General features: G+C 43.1%; 1 protein-coding gene across 1 annotated transcript in view; it reads right to left on the bottom strand.

Annotated features, from left to right (window-relative positions):
* Nucleotides 1-831: 831 nt before the first annotated feature.
* The window catches only part of LOC131250873 (uncharacterized), a 28,102-nt gene continuing 8,499 nt past the window's right edge, over nucleotides 832-20,434 (bottom strand). The window contains exons 4-11 of the mRNA XM_058251252.1: nucleotides 11,368-11,520; nucleotides 10,616-10,860; nucleotides 10,095-10,164; nucleotides 5,421-5,627; nucleotides 5,023-5,258; nucleotides 2,720-2,798; nucleotides 2,492-2,629; nucleotides 832-1,969 (exon numbers count right to left, since the gene is read on the bottom strand). Of these exons, the coding sequence (XP_058107235.1) occupies nucleotides 1,763-1,969; nucleotides 2,492-2,629; nucleotides 2,720-2,798; nucleotides 5,023-5,258; nucleotides 5,421-5,627; nucleotides 10,095-10,164; nucleotides 10,616-10,860; nucleotides 11,368-11,520 (1,335 nt within the window). The 3' untranslated portion in view covers nucleotides 832-1,762. The remainder of the gene's footprint in view (nucleotides 1,970-2,491; nucleotides 2,630-2,719; nucleotides 2,799-5,022; nucleotides 5,259-5,420; nucleotides 5,628-10,094; nucleotides 10,165-10,615; nucleotides 10,861-11,367; nucleotides 11,521-20,434) is intronic.

Consider the following 20,434-nt stretch of genomic DNA (forward strand, 5'->3'; position numbering starts at 1 on the left):
TAAATAAATAAAAATTACTCCTTCAAAAGAAAAGCAAATGGACTCCTCTTTTTATGTAATCCAAAACAGCAGAAATGTCAAATCAAAAGAAAAATGTTTGATTCACCTAGTTTATATGTATATAGGACCTTTGATTTGGGCCTTTTTAATGACACAATCCATTTATTTGATAACACACACACACTCTCTCTTTTGATTGAATATTTCCACCCATTGCTTATTTATAAAGGTTATGGTGACCGTTCATGATCATAGCAAAAGAGCCAAATCAAGGGATGAAATAATCCAATGAAGTTCTTTTATTTGTTTGTTTTTCCACCATAAGAAGTGAAGGGTGTCATATGAACGGTTTGGATCATTCGAAGATGACCCCAGACTGAAAGACTAGAGTCCGGCAATGCATCAAGATATATTCCAGCAGAACTCTTTTGCAAAACCTGAGTTTAGTAGAAATCACAACTTACCAAAATAAAAAGAAAAGAAAAAGAAACCCTTGATTGCAATGGATCTAGACCATTCAATCTGCAGGCCACCTCCTAGTTAGGCGCCACCCAAAATTCTCACCAGCTCAGCATTCCCAACTAATCCAATCCATCATCCACATCTATACATTGATGAAAGAATTACAGCAGCAGCCCAGAGAAATAATGTCAACATACCAAATGGTTGGTAACAACTAATCGCAGCACAATCTTCAACCCCTGGCCCATCCATGAGGTGGCCTCGGATCAGATTAACCAACATATACCGATCTTATGATCTAAAAGAGGTTGAAAACAGGTACTCGATTGCACACGGCCCATCCCAAAACATGTGCAAAAGTCATTTCCCTGACATGAAAGAATTCATATATAGATATATAAGAATGTTAATAATATACAATCCAAACACAGATCCTCCTAATTTACATAGAATGTTTCATTCCCAGACTACCATCTCAGGCAAGGAAAACCAATCCCAAACGCCTACAACCATTTCAAATCGAAGTCATTTGCAACCAAAACTCCAACAACAACAAAAGAGTAAGCACTAGAGAGTGCGGAGAAAAGAATGATAAGATTACTCAATATTTCTCTTTCCCTGCAAAGAGAAGGTGGAAATTACGGCAAATCTCCTCCATCTAGTGGGCCATAACTCACAGTCCACAGCAATCATCCTTCCTCCATTAGAAACCGATCTTTTAAGCTCTCTATCAAGGACCACAAACTTTTTTGTGTCCTTCATCATTGTTAGTGATAATATTTATAGCTCTTTTGGAACTGCAACTTATTCATGTGTGACCGTGCCTGTAGGTAGGTATCGGTATGAGAAATGTCACTGCGAACACCAAACACATGCCAATATGGCAAACATTTAAGAATTCGAGGCCATTCTTCACGTGGGCCTCTAAACCAGAAATCAGGTCGGGTCTCGAGTACGCTAAGTGTATGAGTGTGAGCCGTTGGCTATCCTTTTTTACCTTCCATCTTTTTCGTGCAGATGCTGCCTGAAGGAAGAGTGGACTGGCCTGATTACTGGGTTATGAAACATTTGCTGTGGGATCGGTCTGCAAGACAACCTGCCCAGACCAAATGCATGTCACAAACACCCATGTTACCATTCCATCTTGGATACTTCACGCGCTCTTGGGCTGATGTAATAGCAGCCATTCTGTCTATCAAAATTGAGCCCATGCCTGAAAATGTCGCTGAACTAATCCACGTGGAACCAAATGGATATAATGTGATTCGGGAGCCTCTGCAACTCCCTCAAGTCGGTGCATTCATGAAGAATACCTGTTTGATCGAGAGGCTTCAGACCATCGCTGATGTGGGCTTCCAAAGGGCTTCCATGAGTCCCGCCACTGCCGCCTGTTGCTGCTTTTCTCAAATGGGTAGCTGGGAACATCACCTGGACTTCTAGGAGTGCCGCTTCCATTCCCTTTCTTCTGGGCATTCCTTATCTCCTCCTCAGCATCATATCGTAAACGCTGCAATTGGAAAGAAAATCAGTGTAGGGCAGACCAAATAAATTTGGAGAATCAGCAGAATCGCTTTCCATGCATGCAACGGATGCTTCAAAAAAAGAAGAAATACACACTATTAGGACTGCAACTTGGATTTGGGTTAAACCAAGCCTGATTGAACCAACCCAAGCTCAGGTTGGATGGGGTTGTCAAGGTCCTCAGGTTGGAAAAAACCAACCCAATTTGTAATTGGGTTGGGTTCATGCTGCGTAAATTCGGGTCAGGTTGGGTCCAGTTGGGAATAATCACAAGTACTTTGGTCCAGCTAGTGCTGGATCAGGTTGGGCCTGAATATAGAGGAATTCAGGTTGGGCTTGGAATTTGTGTCAGGTCACGCCCCCCCCCCCCCCTTGTTTGGACCAAACATGCCATGCTACTTCACAAAAACATATGATGCCAGATACATAAAGATCTGGGGAACACGTGGCATACATGCACAGAAGCTAAAGTGCACAAATATTGATGTATTTAGATAAAGATGCAGACCTTGGTGGGGTCTGAGATTACTGCATATGCTTCTCCAATCATCTTAAAAAGCCTGTCAGCGTCCTTGTGGATCTCATCAGCTACTTCTTTCCAGACACAATCGTCCCCATTCTCACTCCTTGCCAAGAATTGACCAGCCTACAGCCACAAAAACCATTTACAGAGAGGGTAAAGAAAAAAGGAAAAGAATTGAAAAATCAAAGTCAAAAAGAGTATGCCCTAACGGACCTTATCTGGATGATGTCTAAGTGCTGCTTTGCGGTAGGCCTTTTTTATGTCAGATGCAGTGCATGATGGCTCAATTCCCCTGCATTGTCATAACAAGTGATTTCAGTAAGATGCAGCTGGTGACAATAGCCTATTATCCGCATAGAAAGAAAAAAAGAAGTTGAACACATTTTGCCGCCTCCGCGTTTGATGAGCTGGTAGAGACATTATAGTGTGTGTGTGTGTGTGTGTGTGTGTGTGTGTGTGTGTGTGAGAGAGAGAGAGAGAGAGAGAGAGAGATCCAGGGTTCAATCACTGGTAGTGTTGCCTTAAAAAAAATAATAATAAAAATAAAAATGAACACATTTCTATGTGACATGTAAAGACCCAATAATCATCTTCTATCAGAAATCTGATTCATTAAACAAAAAGGGCATCCCCTACAAAAAAGAAGAGTTCTCGTAAGCCCACAAACACAAGTGCCGCCAAACATGCCCGGCAACTCGGATTGACTCGTTTGGTCTCAAGTAGAGTAGTGACTTGCCGGAGTCGGGGGGCAAGGGGACTCGTGTGAGTACAGTTGACTTGGATGAGTCATATCGTACACATCCTAGTCTTAAAACCATGTTCAGGAGAGCCCAACCAGGTTGATAACCAGGCCCAAAAATCAAGATACTCTGCTCAACAACCAGGTGGCACCTATACAAAGCAAGGAACCAGAACATAAACCAAATCAACAAGGCCTCAAAAAGTCAATTTGTTTCCACAGGAAATCAAACCATTCTGCCGTATGCTGCTCAACAAGTCACTGCATGACCCATTGGTTTCACCCAAAACCACATAAGTTACAACGGTTTGGGCCGCTTGCCTAATTAGATTCCGAAACAGAGTTCGAAAACTAGGGGTGTGCATTGAGTCGAACTGAGTCGAGCTGGCCTCTGCTCGACTCGGCTCGGCCACTGGCTGACCTCAGCTCGAACTCAGCTCGAACTCAGCTCGGCTCGGTCCTTGAGCCTGACTGGCCAGCTTGGCTCAGTTCGGTTAGCAGCTCGGGCCGAGTCGAGCCAAGTTCGCCATTGAGGCATTTCCACAAACACCTGGACTGCACCTTCAAAACCCATCTGTATGTGAAACAGAAGCAATGGTTTTACAGGTATTTTATCAAACACCTTCTCAGCAACATAAAAACCAAGAAAAACCAAGGAAAAAAGGGTATTTGTTTCTTGAACATACATTCCTTGCCACCAGCCACACTTCGTTGAGTCATTTTATCAAACACTTGGTGAGCAACATCAATGGCAAAGTAACCGAGTCACCAAACTGGTTCGATTCAAGCTAGATTCGATCCGAGTCGAGTCGAGCTGGGGCCTGCTCAAACTTGGCTCAAACTCATTTTCGAGCTCAAAAAATCAGCTCGACTAGGCTCGAACTCAGCTTCGAACGGAGTTGAATCAAGCTTTTTCGAGTTGAGTTGAGCGAGCTAACCGAGCTAGCTCAGTTTGTGTACACCCCTATCTAAAACCATGGCATGAAAACAGCGAATTATTTTAGAGCATGCACATGTGGACCACCTGATGAGTAGACCACATTGCTACATTGGTTGCATCTATAAAGGCAAAATAAAAACAAGAGCATTGCAAAGAGCAAATGCATGTGCAATAAAGCTCATGTACACACCACACGAATACCAGCATGGCAAAATAGGTTCAAGATCCAATCCATCCATCAGAAGGGAACGACAAGGTCCACAACACTGATGCCCTATGCCAAGAATCAGACTGATCCACTGGTCACAGCTCTGGAAAAATTGGCTGACGTTTTCTAACCCATCCACCGGTTTCCAATATTGGGGCCCACATGCTAAGTGGACCGGATTTATTTTCAGAAAGACAGGTAGAAGGTCAGACCAACATGACGGATTGATTGGATCTCACACCTATGTGCCATGCTGGCACGTGGGGCGCGTAAATGAGCTTTATTGCACACGTGCGTGCGCTTAGCAAAGCTCCTACATCAAATTCGGGAAATGTGTACAAACAAGCTCAAAGGGTAAAATGGTGCATGTTCCCCTTTACAAAACAGGAGGCATTCCTACACCAACATGATGCAACAGCTAATGCCAAAGACTTGATACACATGGATGATTCTTTCACCAAGACATCATTGTATGATGATCCAAATTCCTACTTGAGGCTTTGCTATGGACTATAATTAGTAGTGCATTACAGACTTACAGTTGCACCTTGCTATAACTGTTTGATGGAAACTTTGAATTGCAAATCATAAACAATTCCACCGAATGCAAATAATTGAAAGAAACTTACAAGATCAGGTACATATCCAATGGGATTTCTTTCTTGGCTTCTTCTTCCATTGTAACAAGCCGTATACGAGCCTGTCTGAGGTCATTTGCACCACTAGTCGATCTTCCTGACGTTCCAGACTGATTGCCCTTATCTTCAGTCTGCTTTTCAAGAAGAGAAATGAGCCTATGAAGATCATTAATTGCCTGCCCGTAGTCTCGAATCATCTCATGTAAGGTGGCCCTTCTAGAAATTGCCTACAAAACAATAGAGGAAGGCAATTGCTAAATATCTCATGTCAGGTATCATTGAACTTCCGCCAAGCAATCATGAAGCTGATCCCAAATAGCTGGGACAAAGCAGTGGCGGCGGTGGTGGTGTGCGCATGTATTAAGAAACAAAACCATGTTTCAACAAACCTTTGGATAATTTGAATCAAGAGCTATTGCCAGACTGCAATCCGCAATGGCATCTGTAATTTGGCCTAGAGCTTGGTGTGCAGCAGCACGGTTGCAAAAACATATTGCAGCAAAAGGGCGTGATTCCACATTGCATGCTATAGCAGCAGTATAATGTTCAACTGCTTCTGAATGTCTTCCTGCTAGAAAAGCTTCATTCCCTGCAGCCTGCAGTTTAGAAGAACCAAGGATCATTTCCACCCCACTTTTGAGAGAGAACCAAAAATTATTGATGGAAAAGGAAAAGACATCCCCAGCCTGATGACCAACATGAGCAAATGTTATGTTTAGATTAGAGGCCCAGAAACCAATTTCTTCAAATAATAGGAAAGCTTCCAAAAATCAGAGAGATTTTTTTGGGCCCAGGCTATGACATTAATAGAGTCGCCTTCCACAATAACAGGCCCCAAGAACCTCAAAGTTAAAAAGACAAGCCCTTCCCACAAGGCCAAGCTTCAGCTCTAGATGCATCACTTGATCATTGATTGCCAACTCGTCCAAGTTTCAGTACCACAAGTCACCCCCCTACATATGCCCAACTCAGATGAGTCGACCCCCCTCACCGGACTTCCATGAATCCTGACTTGACTCCCCCGCTTGAACCATGGTGGCCAAAAGACAATGTCGAAGTTGATCTTCCACTGAGGGATCATTATGACTACTATGAAGCCACACAGCGAATTATGCAGTACTAAACTGACCAAAAGCTCAGATGTTTAGTTACCTGAAGAGATTCAATTTATAGGATCCTCAAACCAATGGTGTGCATAACAGTAGCTAGTTCGTACAAGGGGGCAACACGGTCCAGTGATCCAGACCATTGGTCTGAAGAAACCCACAGAGGAGGTTAGGCATGGCCCATCTAGGAATTTTTAGAGCATAGCAATCAAAGGTGGAACCCAACTGATGGTCTGGATCAACTACCCATCAGCCCACTTGTACAAACTGAAAAGCTGAGCATACATTGGATATCCAGATAATTCCCAAATAAAAGAAAATGAACAAGAAGAGAAGTCATGCGTTAGAGAGAGAGAAGGACATCGGCGAAGACACTGGTGATCGGGTGATTATTGAGAATCATGATGCAAAAAGGAGCAGAGAGAGAGGAAGATTCACCCTATTTATTGAGGGATTCCCTGAAAATTGGACTCGGGTTGAATTACAATGGTTCTTTGGTAAGGGAGGTAATAGTTGCAATGGCCATTCCTCATTGGTGGAGGACTTCAGAAATCAGGAATTCATGTTCATGTGTTTCAAATCCAGAACTGTAGCTGAAGCACCCATGAGGAACTGCGTTGGGATTTCCAGCAAGCAGTTCAGGATCCTTTTTCCCATATATTGACAGGAATTCTTTAAGGCTAAACCAATCCCCTACTGATCAGATACCCCACCTTCCAGTACCTCCTTTGAAAGGGAAGTCAGATCTCAAAAAAAAGAGGGGAGAGCTAAGGCCACTTCCATGCCAGCACCTGGGTGGAAAATTTCATTGGCCTTTGCTACAACATCAGGGAGATGGAATGGCTTGCAGCTGCCAGCTGGATCCTTGCTCTATGAAACATTCTTACACAGAAACTCTTTCAGATCAACCTAATGATCATTCAAAAGCTACATCTCCAGCTCCAAGGCTTGAAAGAGGGCCGTTGATTTGCAGGGTTTGGGTGGGAAAATCTAGAAGAAATTAGAGGGTGAGGTTAGATGCAAACACTGAAAATGAAAAGAATCCTCGCTTGCGTACACATTGATATGCTTTTAAGGTTCAGGACAAACCATAACCAAATTGAGGCCTGAGAATTTGGCTATGCAAGCCTGCAGGAGACTGCTTTAAGAGGGTCAAAGGTATAGATCATTATAAAAATTAAAAATTAAAATTAAAATTAAAATTTAAAAAAAAAAAAATGGTGATCAAGTGTTTCACAGACGGGGACACATATTAAGCGGCCATTGGTAAGTGCTACCTAGTAGGATCAATCCTCCCATGGTCTGAGGAGGCGCAAGAGGTGTACGGGGTCTCATGGTTCTAGTTTTATGGCATCCCCCTTCATGTGTGCTTCAAGGGGACCTTCTAATGAGCACAGGAGGCATACAGAGTCTCATGGTTCCGGTTTTATGGCATCCTCCATCATGTGTGTTTCAAGGTGACCTACAGGGTGGTCCTGAAAGTGGACTCTATGACAATTACATGGAAAGGGTACCCAAGCTTAAAGGCTCTACTCATTGATTGGAAAAATGAGCAGCTGGGGCCTGGGGGTAGATATGGATAGAAAGTAGAAAATTTCAGATATACAATGAACAAGGGAGAAGAGAAGCAGAGGATAGTCAGGTGCGACCAGCCAAAAAAAATGTGCTAGCCTCCCGAAGGAAGAAGTGGTAGTAGGGCCAAGGAATATTCCAGTGAAAAGAGCATGGGAGGATGATGACATGGATGGAAAACCTTACAAAAGATGTCCATGTGTCAGTAATGTTCTGCATAGTGGTTGACCCTCGAGGATGTCTGTTCACCACATAGGGGATGCAAGGAATGAGATGCAGCCACAAGGAGAAATTCAAATTTCAAAGTCTCCCACCTAACCCCCGTCATTTGTGAGTCTGCAGGAGCCTGAGGTTGGTAAGACTGAGCAGACTGCAACATATCTGGAGTTAAGGCATGTCCCAACTCTAGAGGCCCTCTCAATTCCCCTCTCCACTCAAGGACTCGTATTGCACGAGTCTCCTCCAAAGTTGGCGAAAGTTTCTAATGTCTTCTTTTCGACTAACATTTTCTTGGCAGGCAATTAGCAGGACAAGATTTAGGGTGAAAGCATATCAAATCCTATCAAGATTCGTAAACATAATCAGATTTTAGGTTTGATCAGTAGTTTAGAAGAAGCTTTGGAAAGTCCTCGTTGTTCAGAGGTAGGGGGACCAACAGTTAAGAATGCTTCCAAAGACTCCTCGATGACTTTGGGGGGGGGGGGGGGAACAACTTGGAATGCACAACATACACAAGGCCCGGGAGGAAATAGAGAAGTACTTCCCCTATCAAGGAGTAAGATCAGGCCAAGGTTCAGAAGTGATGCAGGACAATTAACCACTTGCTCTAAAAGCTCGAACTGATAGATCATGGCAAATTAATCCATTTATCTCATAGTCCAAGCCCCACATCCCATAAGTTAGGACCTTGGCCGAACCCTCCTCGTGAGCCCCACTTCACATGGGTTCCGCTTCACACGAGCTACCCGCCTCACACGGGCCGCCCACCCCGAGTGTGCCCCTACATCCCACAGGCCACCCCACTCAAGCCCGATGTGAAAATGCCCCTGCATTAAGAAGGCTTTGGGCGCATAGCCAGCATTGAAGGTGGGAAAGCTACTCCAATCACTAGGGGTAGAGAAGTGACAAAAAAGAACATAGTAAGAACTTGTGCAAATGAAAAGGGAGGTATTATGGGTTCCTTCTCTTGTTCCTCAGAGGAAAGTTCCTCAATGGGACCGAACGCTCTTCAGTTCTATGCCTTGGTAGCAACACATTACGATGACAAGGGGTTTGAGTCCTAGTTTCCCACTTCTCTATACAAATCAATCAATGCATTCAATCCTCAAGAGGATGGGAGCCCCATAGTATCTTCGCACAGTACGCTTACAAATAACAAGGACTTGGGCCAGACATTCAAGAGAGTAGAGTTTGTGCACACTCGAGCAAAGCCAAAAATTATTCCATGACATTCAAGCAGTTGACAAAGAGGAGAGAGGGGTGGCACTCTCAACATCCAGGACATGAGTTCATAGAGAACAAAAAAAAAAAAAAAAAAACCAGCACACTCGGCGAAACTATGAAAAATATCTGGCTCTAAAGAGACAAAAGGGCCAAAGTAAGAGAAGGGGGAAGGGAAGAATAAATCCAGTGGCTCAATGACGATCTTATGCGGGAATAGTCGGGGAGCAGAGATCAAAAAGAGAAAATCGGTTGGGTGATGATAAAGGATTGATCGTGTAATTGTTTTCTAGGCCAACAAGTGTTGGTGATGATTGAAAGGTCTTCGACTCTTCAACTCCAATCTCTCCAGGCCAATTATTGTCAAAGGTGACTCCAAGAGCATCAACTCACCGATTGAGGGTCAAGGGGAACCTTAGAGGCTTGCTTCTATATTTAATGAGATTCACCTCTTAGCGTCTAGGTTGAGCATTTTGCTTATCCATGTTGGGACAGGCAAATGATCTAGCAAACTCCTTTGCTAGAGGGGGTTGGCCAATCTTCCTTGGTGTATCATAACCTAGTTTCCTTTTAAGTTGATGTATTTTTCCTCCTGATCTTTTAAATCAAATGTGAAGCATCAAAAAAAATAATAATAAAAATCCACATATAACCATAACTAAAATGCATAAAACCAGCTTCACATGCAGATGCTAGTAAGTAATACTATATTTCTAAAATAAAACGAATTCTATAATTTCAACCGAAGAAAAACAGAGGAGGAGACATGTTTCTTATCAGATACCTTTTCTTAAGGATGATTATACCCTTTTTTTTAAGGATGATTCAAATCAAATACCATCAATGCTTTTAAATTATAATAGGTTGGTATTGCAATTAAAACTTTTTAAGAAGCACATGAAAAAAAAAAAAAAAAAAATTCTAAAAGGAATTAAAAGGACTTACTTTATGGCGTAATAGTTCCCGCACAGTGACAGCAAATGCAACTGAAGATTCTAGCATCTTGCTTCCAAACCTGAACCAGTTTTCATTGCCATTAGAACCTCTGACCATACCAAGAAGACTATCGCTATTCCTACCATGAAGAAGAATATCCTTATTCCCGCCCATGGTATTAAAAATGATTATTAACATCCTTGACAGTAAGGGTGGGACCCGTTATGCCATATACAGGCTGTAACGCCTGTTCTGAAAGAATGACCTGTAATGGGCCTGTAACACCCGTAACGGGCTGATTATGAAGCAGTAAAGTACCGTTATTGACCCATGACAGGCCACTATCAAGATAATAAATTTTCTTCCTTTTTTAAAAAAATGAGCGATACCAGAGCGGTAACAGCCATTACAACCCATATTGTGACAGCCATAAGGGTGGCTGTTACGGCCACCTTCACCAGTATTAAATATCTTGTTCCTACCATGAAGCATGCAAAAATTAACTATATGAAACAAAGAATTATCGTTACCTTTCTGCGAAGGGCCCCACTTGCTCATGCTTTTGAAGCACATCAAGAGCCTCCTCGAGCCTTCCCATATAAAAGTAGGACTTAGAAATCAGGCGCCACCGCCAAAGCCTTGTAGAGGAATTCTTTAAACTTTCAGAACCATCCACAGGTCTTAACTTGCCATCATCACCAATTAAAGTAGAATTTCTCTCAGAAGAATCCAGTGTCTGCTCACACAACTTTACTACCTCTTCATATTTCCGCAGCTGCATATGCATTTGACACCAGAACTTAAAAGAAGCACCAAGGTCAAACTTCACATGCATGACTCAGGAGTTGATATGCAAAGCTCAATTGAAATTTTGCTCTACCCGACAAACTGTACATGTGAGAAATGGGTTCTGGTAATCCAAATTGATTGTATGGTGATGGACGTAAGATACCCCCAATCAAATTATCCTAATTGTCCAACTTGGCCCCCATAAACATACCACCAAGTGTAGATGACCATTTTCACGAGACGGTCAGGATCTGATAGACTAGATATTAAAGCATATACAATTCATCCACCAGATCAGTATGGTTTAGTTGTTGGAAGGTAGGTCCCATCTGGACAGTAGCTGGGTTGAACAAATATATCTCAATCGAGCATCATATACTACCTTATACACCAGAAAAACAAATGGATGGCTATTGCTAAATGTGGCCAAACTATGCACATAAGCATAAGTGAGGTGTAGTGAAGTTTTTAAAAGTAATAAGAAAGGATGTACCATTAAGAGAGCCTCAGCCTTCATTTCAAACAAGTTATCAGAATAGTTGCTTATTGACAAAGCTTCATTGAGTATTTCCAATGCATTGGCTGCATCATTGGATTTTCTCTGGCGCAAAAGTACAGCAGAACGATCCATATACTCAGCTACTTGCTGCCAGTCAGAAATATCACCCAATCAGTCACAACAATGACCAGACATGTCCTCAAAAGTCTATAATGAGAATCAGCAAAAATTAGATGAAAGCCACAGAACCAATAAAGCCACTACTGAGAGAATCTCGAAATAAGATGGTTAGCAACACAGCTTTTCTAATTAAAAAATTATTTCCTTGAATTAAAGCAGAAGGAAGATTAATTTATTTAATTACACCATTAATTTATTAGTTTCATCAACAATACAGACAATTGAAAATCACTGATCACATTTATAGTGCAAAAATTCTCATAAACACAGACAAAAAGCATATGCAAGTTATACAATAATTTACAAAGCAGCGTTAAAAAGGAATGGGTGGATTTCAGTTCCTACGGACTACCAAAAATGTTGATAATATACATTTATTTAGTTCCCTCTTAAGCCCTTGGCGATTAAAAGGGTCAGTTGCAATCCCTCCATAAATGTTAGTTGTGCATAGTTCTGATGGGAATTCCACCCAATCTTCACAGAGCTCCCATCCTTTCTCTTTTTTAATGACAAATGAAAATTTTGTTACGGAAACAAAGCTAGCACACAAATACATGATTGAGAAGCCATTCCCAACAAACAAGTCCAATAGTCCAATCCAGCAATTCCTTCCTGAGAGATGGTGCCTTTTTTTAAGGGTGACAGAAAATTTATTTAAATAAATAAATAAAAAAGAAGAAGATAGAAATACAAAAGGGATTTTAAGAAATCACCCAACTAATACGAAGAAGAGAGAACCCCCCAGCTGCCATGGAAGAGCTCCAAATGGCAAGCCTTGAAAACATTAGTCACTCTAACCCAATATATAACTAACCACCTGGCCTTGTGAAACTTAATCCAGAGTCGACACCTTGTCACTAAAAGATCTGTAGCAGTGTTCTAAATAGCATTGTTACGTGGCTTGTAGCGTATGCTATGTAGCCTACAAAAATAATGTATTTCCCTGTAGCATACCGCGTTAGCATACGCTACAAATATGTAGCATAGTGTATGATACACTATGCTCATGTTTTTATTTTATTTTATTTAAAAAAATAAAAATAAATAAAACACAACAACAACAACAAGGTTTTGTATGATGTTAGTTCAGCTGCTAATGCAAAATGTTGGTGACCCACCATTCCCGCATGTGGCAATGATGCAGAGCCATCCAGACAATCCAAATAACGGGTCATGTTGCAGATGGAGAATATACGTACAATACACATTAGATAAGCTTAACCATCTACAAAAGGGCATCCACATATATAGCTGAGAACTAATGACAATTGTTAATGGTTGTAAAATTCACGTTGAACAAAATGTCTTAAAACTAATGGGGCATCGACAAGCACCCTTCCGGCTACCAAATTTGATTTTTCGATTCTCTCTATCCACGAAGCCATCGAAGAGGGAACTTTAGCCTATCAATTGGCTTTACAAGAAGGTCCATTTCCTGTGTTTTCAAAAGTAACGAAGCCCAAGCTATGGAAAAAATCACGTTTCCACCCTTTCACATCCCTACTGCTCAAAAATCCCCTTTTATTGATCGAATCTCTTCTCGAGCTTGACAGAGGTATGTTCTTGCCCCTTAATATCTCTTAGTGAGTACTTTTCATTTAAGATAAAGATTTATGGTTCTTTTGGGATTTTTTTCCATTTTTTAGGAGGCCACTTCCCATGCTAGTTTTGTGGCCGAGTGTGACACATGTCAGCGTGTCAAGGCCAATCACCAGAGACCCCCTGGTCCCTTGCAGCCGTTGAGTGTCCCAGTGTGGAAGTGGGAGCATATATCGATGGACTTCATTGCAGGTTTGCCGAGAACTCAGCACGGTCACGATACCATCTGGGTTATCGTCGATCGTCTGACAAAGTCGGCTAATTTCCGGTGCGTGCTTCCTGGTCTATGGACCGGCTTGCAAAGGTATTCATTGAGGAGATAATGAGACTGCACGGCATCCCAATTACGATCGTTTCAGACCGAGACTCCAGATTTACGTCTCAGTTTTGGAGGAGTTTCTAGCAGGTGATGGGGGCCACTTTGCATCTCAGCACCGCTTATCATCCGCAGACGGATAGGCAGACCGAAAAGGTCAACCAGATCCTTGAGAATATGCTCAGAGCTTGTGTGATCGACTTCGCGGGTAGTTGGGATGAGCATTTACGCCTCGCCGAGTTCGCATACAACAATAGCTATCAGGCGACTATCAGCATGGTTCCTTTTGAGGCACTTTATGGTAGACCGTGCAGATCTCCTAGCTGTTGAACCGAAGTTGGAGAGCGTCGTCTCTTAGGTCCCGAGCTTGTGCAGCAGACGTCGGAGGCCATTGATGTTATCAGGCAGAAGATGCGCACAGCTCAAAGCTGGCAGAAGAGTTTTGCTAATCGTCAGTGTTGACCCCTCGCGTTTGCAGTTGGGGACATGGTATATCTCAAGGTCTCGTCTATGAAAGGCATAGTTCGCTTTGGTGTGAAGGGCAAGTTTGCCCCGAGATTCATTAGACCTTTTGAGATTACCAAGCGCGTGGGCGCTGTGGCCTATATGCTTGCCTTACCTCCTGAATTATCCGTGACCCATGACGAGTTCTATATTTCTATGTTGAGGAAATGGGGGTCGGACATTATCCTTGTGATTGATTGGCAGCTAGTCGAGGTCCGTGAGGATGCTTCCTACATTGAGTAGTCGATTCGTATTCTTGATCTGAAAGAGCAGGTCCTCAAGACCAAGGTCATTCCCTTGGTGAAGGTGCAATGTGGTCATTATTCGGAGGTCGAGGCGTCTTGGGAACGCGAGGCCAAGATTAGAGAGCGTTATCCCCATTTGTTCAATGATTGATTGCTCGCATTGCTTGTATTGCTTTCTCTTGTGATTGATGATTTAGACATATATATATATATGATGATTATGCATTTTTGTTGTTTCGGTTTTGGCAATTTCAAGGACAATTTCTTTATTGGTAGGGAGGATTGTGAGACCCGACCTGAGTTCTTGTATGTGCATGTGTGTGTAGGTATGCATTTCATTTCTCTTGGTCCCGCGGTCTTACCTGTCGAATCTCGGCGACCCGCGACCCTTGGATAGTGTTTGCAGTCATCCTTAAGTCCGGTCACGTTGACCCGACTCGGATCAGCCCGAGACCTATGCCATCTTGACCGCATCGTCGTCGCGGTTCCGACGACGCGTCTTGTGCGTCCATTCGATATATAGATCAAAAGTTATGAACATTTCATTGTATAACCCTTAATCATGTGACCCACTTAGATATGATGCATGTGACCCCACCCTTGGCACAAGTTCCAAAGCACACTACACACACAACACAAAATTCCATAACTAACACTACCCACCCCATACACTACACAAAACCTACCTTACCCTATAACTTTGTTTTCTCCTCCCATAGGCAATCATTGCCTTTTCTTACAAAATAATCATTACACCCTCTCTCTTTATCTCTCCCTCCTCATTCTCTCCATGCTAGCAACCCTTCTCTCCCAACGTCCCTTTTTCTCCCATTTTTCCAGCCCTCAAAGCTCCAAAATCCCTCCAATCCCACCATTAAAAACTCATCTCAACCATCAAAATCTCTTCATTGGTCCAAGATCTACATGGTGTGGAAGTTTGAGAGCTTGGGTTGCATGTGGGTGACTATATTTTTGTTGATTTCTTTTCTATCCCCTAATCTTCTTATTTCTTCATGAATGGATCATATGGGACCCACCAATCCATGGTGGGGATCCCATTTGATCCCATGGATGTGGCCCTTTGGCCCATCCTACATGCATGACATGTTCCATGATGAGGCCATTCTCCATGGACCCCCTCATGATGTATCTCATGATCTACAACATCCTAAGGTCATCTAGACCTTAACATCATGTTGAGATGGCTTCTCAACCATCCATTATGATTAAAGATCATGCAAGTGTTAGTTGTATGATTGTAAGTACAAATCATTGTAGATCTATGGGTGTGATTGTTCTTGGGAGGGCACATTAGTGGCGGGGCCCTACCCCATGGCCGGATTGTCTTTTCCTCTCTCTTCTCTTATGATGGATGATGAAATGTGTGGGTTCAGAAATTTCAACAATGGTGGGACGTCCCTACCACCCATTTCATGGTGTTGGGTGTCCCATTTACCACCTTATTTGATGCATGCAAGTGACTTGGCTTGAGGCCTTGGTCTGGACATGTGTGGGGCCCACTAAGGAAGGCCACACCCCTCTTTAATGGCTGTGTTTATTTCGTTATGGACTGGTATGTCCAGCCATATATAGCTGTCCAAAAATCTGGACTGTTTGCATGGATTGTTATAGCTGATGTTTGGCATGGATTTGATCTATAATTTCCACTGTTTTTCTTCATGTTGTGGGGTGTAATTTGAAGGAGTGGACCCCACCTTGAAGTGTGATGGATCACACCTCAGATTACCCATGCAATAGCACCCAAAAAGAGGCCCATAAGGGGGGCGGGCGATCCACCTTGCTGGACCGTCCAACCCTATGGAATGAGGGGAAAACACAAATTCCAGCTTGATTTCCCGAGGGGTGGGCCACTTTTGTGGACCCCACCTTGCTGTATTTTATGGGAAAAATATTAAACATCCATCCCTCCCCTCCTAGGTGAAGTTTAGGCCCACTTTTTGGGGTATACATTGTATGGGCAGCAACATATGTATAGCAGAATTTTTAATTCACAACCTTGCTGTCCATGAAGTTCCTCCATGTTTTCCTTGGGTTTATGGCTTCCCTAGTAGCCGATCTTGTGGCCCATCATGTTGGGACCCACCTTGGGGATGTGGGCCACCAATTTCACCTCAGAAAATTGAAGTACGGCTGCTGGAATGGCAGCCCATAGCTAGACTTTCCAATAGGGCTGGCGTCCAGCCATAGGCTGACCGTCCACCCTCCTAAGGCCCACTATGATGAATGTTTTATCCACGCCATCCTCTCCATTGTGGATCACGTGTGAGTGGCCCATCTGCCTTGTGGAATGTCCACATATGGGACCCACCTTGATGTGTTTAAGGGGGGGGACGTCCCAACCCTTGGACCATCCACCATGGGACGCCGAACCCATTGGGCTGCTGCTAGACGTCCAGTCCAGCAACATGGCCCACCTGATTTATGTGTTTTATTCACTCCTCCATCTGGTGGAACCCTTTGTAACATGTGTGAGTCACCAGGGATCAGAATAATTGTATAAATTAATTATTATTGAATTTCCAGCAAGCCCAGATAGTGGGAGGGCTGGAATTTCAGCACTAGGCCCGAAGTGGCTGCCCATAAATGTATGTTTTGGGGCAGCATGACCCACCAAATTTGGAAATATTATTACACATATCTTGCCCTATTTTTAATTGGATTTTGGGCTTAATTAGTGCACTCTTAAGGCCCACTTCTATTGGATTTTATTGGACCAATATTCATAGTTATTATTGGGTTTCCTAGGCCCATTGTCCTGGAACTTTCTTGATAAGCCCCTGATCTTTGGGCCTATATTTGATACACTATTGTGATGGGTTTTATGGGCCAAAATACTCAAGTAGCTGGGCCCTTGGTTGCCCATTAAATTAACCCCATGCTTGGGCCAAGATGTGAGGCCCAACTCACTTATTTCAAACATAAGAATTGCCCATAGGTTGGAATAACGGGCTGCCCATTAGGCCCACCACAATGAGTGTGCTCATGATCTTTATGGTTGGGCCCAACCTTGCTTGAGGGCCCACCATGTTGCCTAGGTGTTGGGCTTAGTGCATAGCTCACTAGGCCTTGGATTGCTTAGGCCTTGAGCCTTACTTTATATGCGTGTAAGTAGCGGGCTACCTTTTTGGGACCCAGTTGAGGTTGGATGTCCTCCTTGGTGGCCTTAAGGTAGGCCCATAGGGTTGTTATAGGTGGTTGAAGGCCCACCTTGGACCCTTATTAGGACCGCTTCTTCTTTGGGCCTTTATGACCCTCTTAGATTGTGGGCTACCCCAAGTATTGGGCCCCCACTAGAGGAATTCTCTTTAGAGTACATGTCTATGTATCTAAACCTTGTCCCTCCTTGGGAATGAGGAGTATGATTTACGTCATCATCACTGAGTAGCGCACGTACACCATTATGACCCATATGCATCATTTACGTGAATGGATTGCATTGTGTGTTGTCATTGGGTTGATATGATAGAGGGATGGAGTTTCTCCCCTTGTGCACATCAAGTGCTTGAAGCTAGTGCATAATCTGTATGCGTGATTCATACATTGGCATCGCATTTCATGATGATACCACCCTTGCTTCATCAAGGCTTTGCCTCCACAGGGACATTCATAGATGGCCGTATGTGTAAACACCAGAAATATTACTTGAGCATACTGGGTGCATATGATGCTCATGGGTGAAATTCTCAAAACTTCCATGGTACCAAGGATCTGCCCCAACGCCGTGACCGAGTGGAAACTATGAGCGCACGAAGGCCTTATACCGTTAGGCCACGACTCCCACTGTCGTGTAGTCGGTTGGGTAGGGGTGTGGCCTTACCTGCCTAGTGTAAGAAGGCATTACTAGGCTGAGTCTGACCAGCTCGTAAATGGGTCTATTGCCGATAAGCCTTGTTGGTGATTGGCTGTCCACAGGCGGGTAGTGAGGTCTCTTACGCTCGTTTGACTGTGCGGGTGGAGAGCGGCAGTCATCCAGCAGTGTACTAGACCCCGATGATTTCCTTATGATTGAAAATGTACTTGATATGTGGATTTAGATATGAGCACTGGCATCACTTCACATCGCATTTGCATCGGCTACTTAAGCCCCCTTTATGCATCACCTTGGTAAGGCGCCCAGTACTCATTGCATTGCATTCACGATAAGCCTCAGTAAGGCTAGTAATATTGTCATTGATCATGTTTCCCTTCCTATACCTCCTATTATTCTTCTGCGCACTATTGTCACACACTTCCACGACCCTCTAAGCTTCTATAAGCTTATGCACGATTGATGCGTGCAGGAAATCCTAGGTCAGCATCGTAGCGGCGGAGCTTGGATTAGAGTTGAGCCAAGGACCCCCAGTGTTGCAGATCTTCTTCCTTCTTTCGTTATCAGATGTATTTCTTTTCAGTTATGTGCTTGTAAAAGTTCAAATTTATAGTGGATTTTGTGATGTGTCCCTTTGTTACTTTCGAGATTTACTTGTTGTGATCTTGGGTATGCTCATATTGGAAATGGTTATACGGTTATGGAAATCCTCCTTGTAGGATCCCAGGATCGGAACCTGCCTCAGAAGCTGAAAATGGGGTACTACGGAGGCTGCCGCGGCCAGAAACGGCTATCGGGTTCCTCATGAGTCCGATTACTGAGTCTGGGGCGTGACAGGAGTATAGACAGAGTTTAACGAAAAAGGCCCAGAACAAAATGGATTCCAAACCTACCTATCCCCATCCACTCCCGGAATACCTTGATTATGCAGCACCATCATCAAGCTTATGAATTCATTGATCTCCTCGCCCCTGAGACTCCAATGATATTTGAATCACACAACCTTGGTCTTGATTGAAAGCTAAGAAAAGGCTTCCAAGTGGGACCATTCATGTCATTTAGACATCACATGACAATAGAAAACCGGCACACAAAATAAGTGACAAAAATGCTAACTAACATCCACTAAAGGGAACATGCATAGAAAGTATAGTGAAACTTGCTTAATAATTCACTAACTGATACTATAAAAATAGCCTCGACCATATAAACTTATGGAACCACATGCTGATTGGACCCCCATGTGGACCCCATACACTGATTGCCCATTCATAACAAGGACATCAGTACTAATTATATCACCATCATCTTCTAACCTTGGCCCAACTAATTGGGATTGATGCAGGGCAATTAACCATTTGCTCTAAAAGCTCGAACTATTAAAGTATGGCGAATCAATCCCTTCATCTCATAGCCCAGGCCCCACATCTCATGGGTTAGGACCTCGGTCGAACCCCCCTCGTGGGCCCCAAATCACATGAGTATCGCCTCACACGAGCCACCTGAATCACAAGCCACCTGAATCAAACGAGTGAGGCCTGCCTCTCACGAGCCACCCACCTCACACGGGCCGCCCACCCCGAGCCTGCCCCTGCATCCCACAGGCAACCCCACTCGAGCTCGGTGTGAAAATGCCCCTACATTAGATCAGCTACACGTGAATCCTATCACTCCATTCCACACTATCACAGAAGTACTAACTATATCAAATGCAGTAAATATGTCCTCATTTTTCCTCTTTGTGTGTGCGTGTTTTTTTAAAAATGAATTCAGACTTTGTTGGAAGAAAAACTTTATAAAAGGTAAAAGGAAGGGATCCAGAGGTGGCTAGCCACTAGCTACACTGGAAAAATAAAATCCAATAGAAGTGAGGGGCATTCCAACAAAAGTCATAAGTTCATTAAGGGCATGTTTGGTTTTCCAAATACAACAGTAATTCAAAGTAAATGATTCATAGTTATCATTTCAAGGTGTTTGTTTAAACAAGAAGTACGACTCGTAAATCGAAAAGTCAAATACACTTGTAAAGGAAACAGGTAAAGGAAATTGTAGTGATTATATTTTTACATTATAAAACTACCATTTTTACAGTAATTTCTGGGTGAAACAAAGAACGATAGCAAACTCATCATTGCAATCAAATGTAGGTGATGTCACACAATTACAGAAGTAATCATTACCATTTACAGCCTCTCTTTTTTCTTTTTCTTTTTTGAGAGAGAGAGAGAGAGAACAAAAAAATTTATTGCAAAACCGCAAATGCCATTTACAGCCACAAAAATTCCCACTTACAGCCATTTACTGTTGTAATTGGAAAATCAAACACCCCTAAATCCTAGCAACAGAAGTATCTTACAAAAAGGAAAGCTTGGTACCTAGTAGACATAT

This window comes from Magnolia sinica, chromosome 7, assembly GCF_029962835.1.
Source record: "Magnolia sinica isolate HGM2019 chromosome 7, MsV1, whole genome shotgun sequence".
In the NCBI taxonomy this organism is placed as follows: domain Eukaryota; kingdom Viridiplantae; phylum Streptophyta; class Magnoliopsida; order Magnoliales; family Magnoliaceae; genus Magnolia; species Magnolia sinica.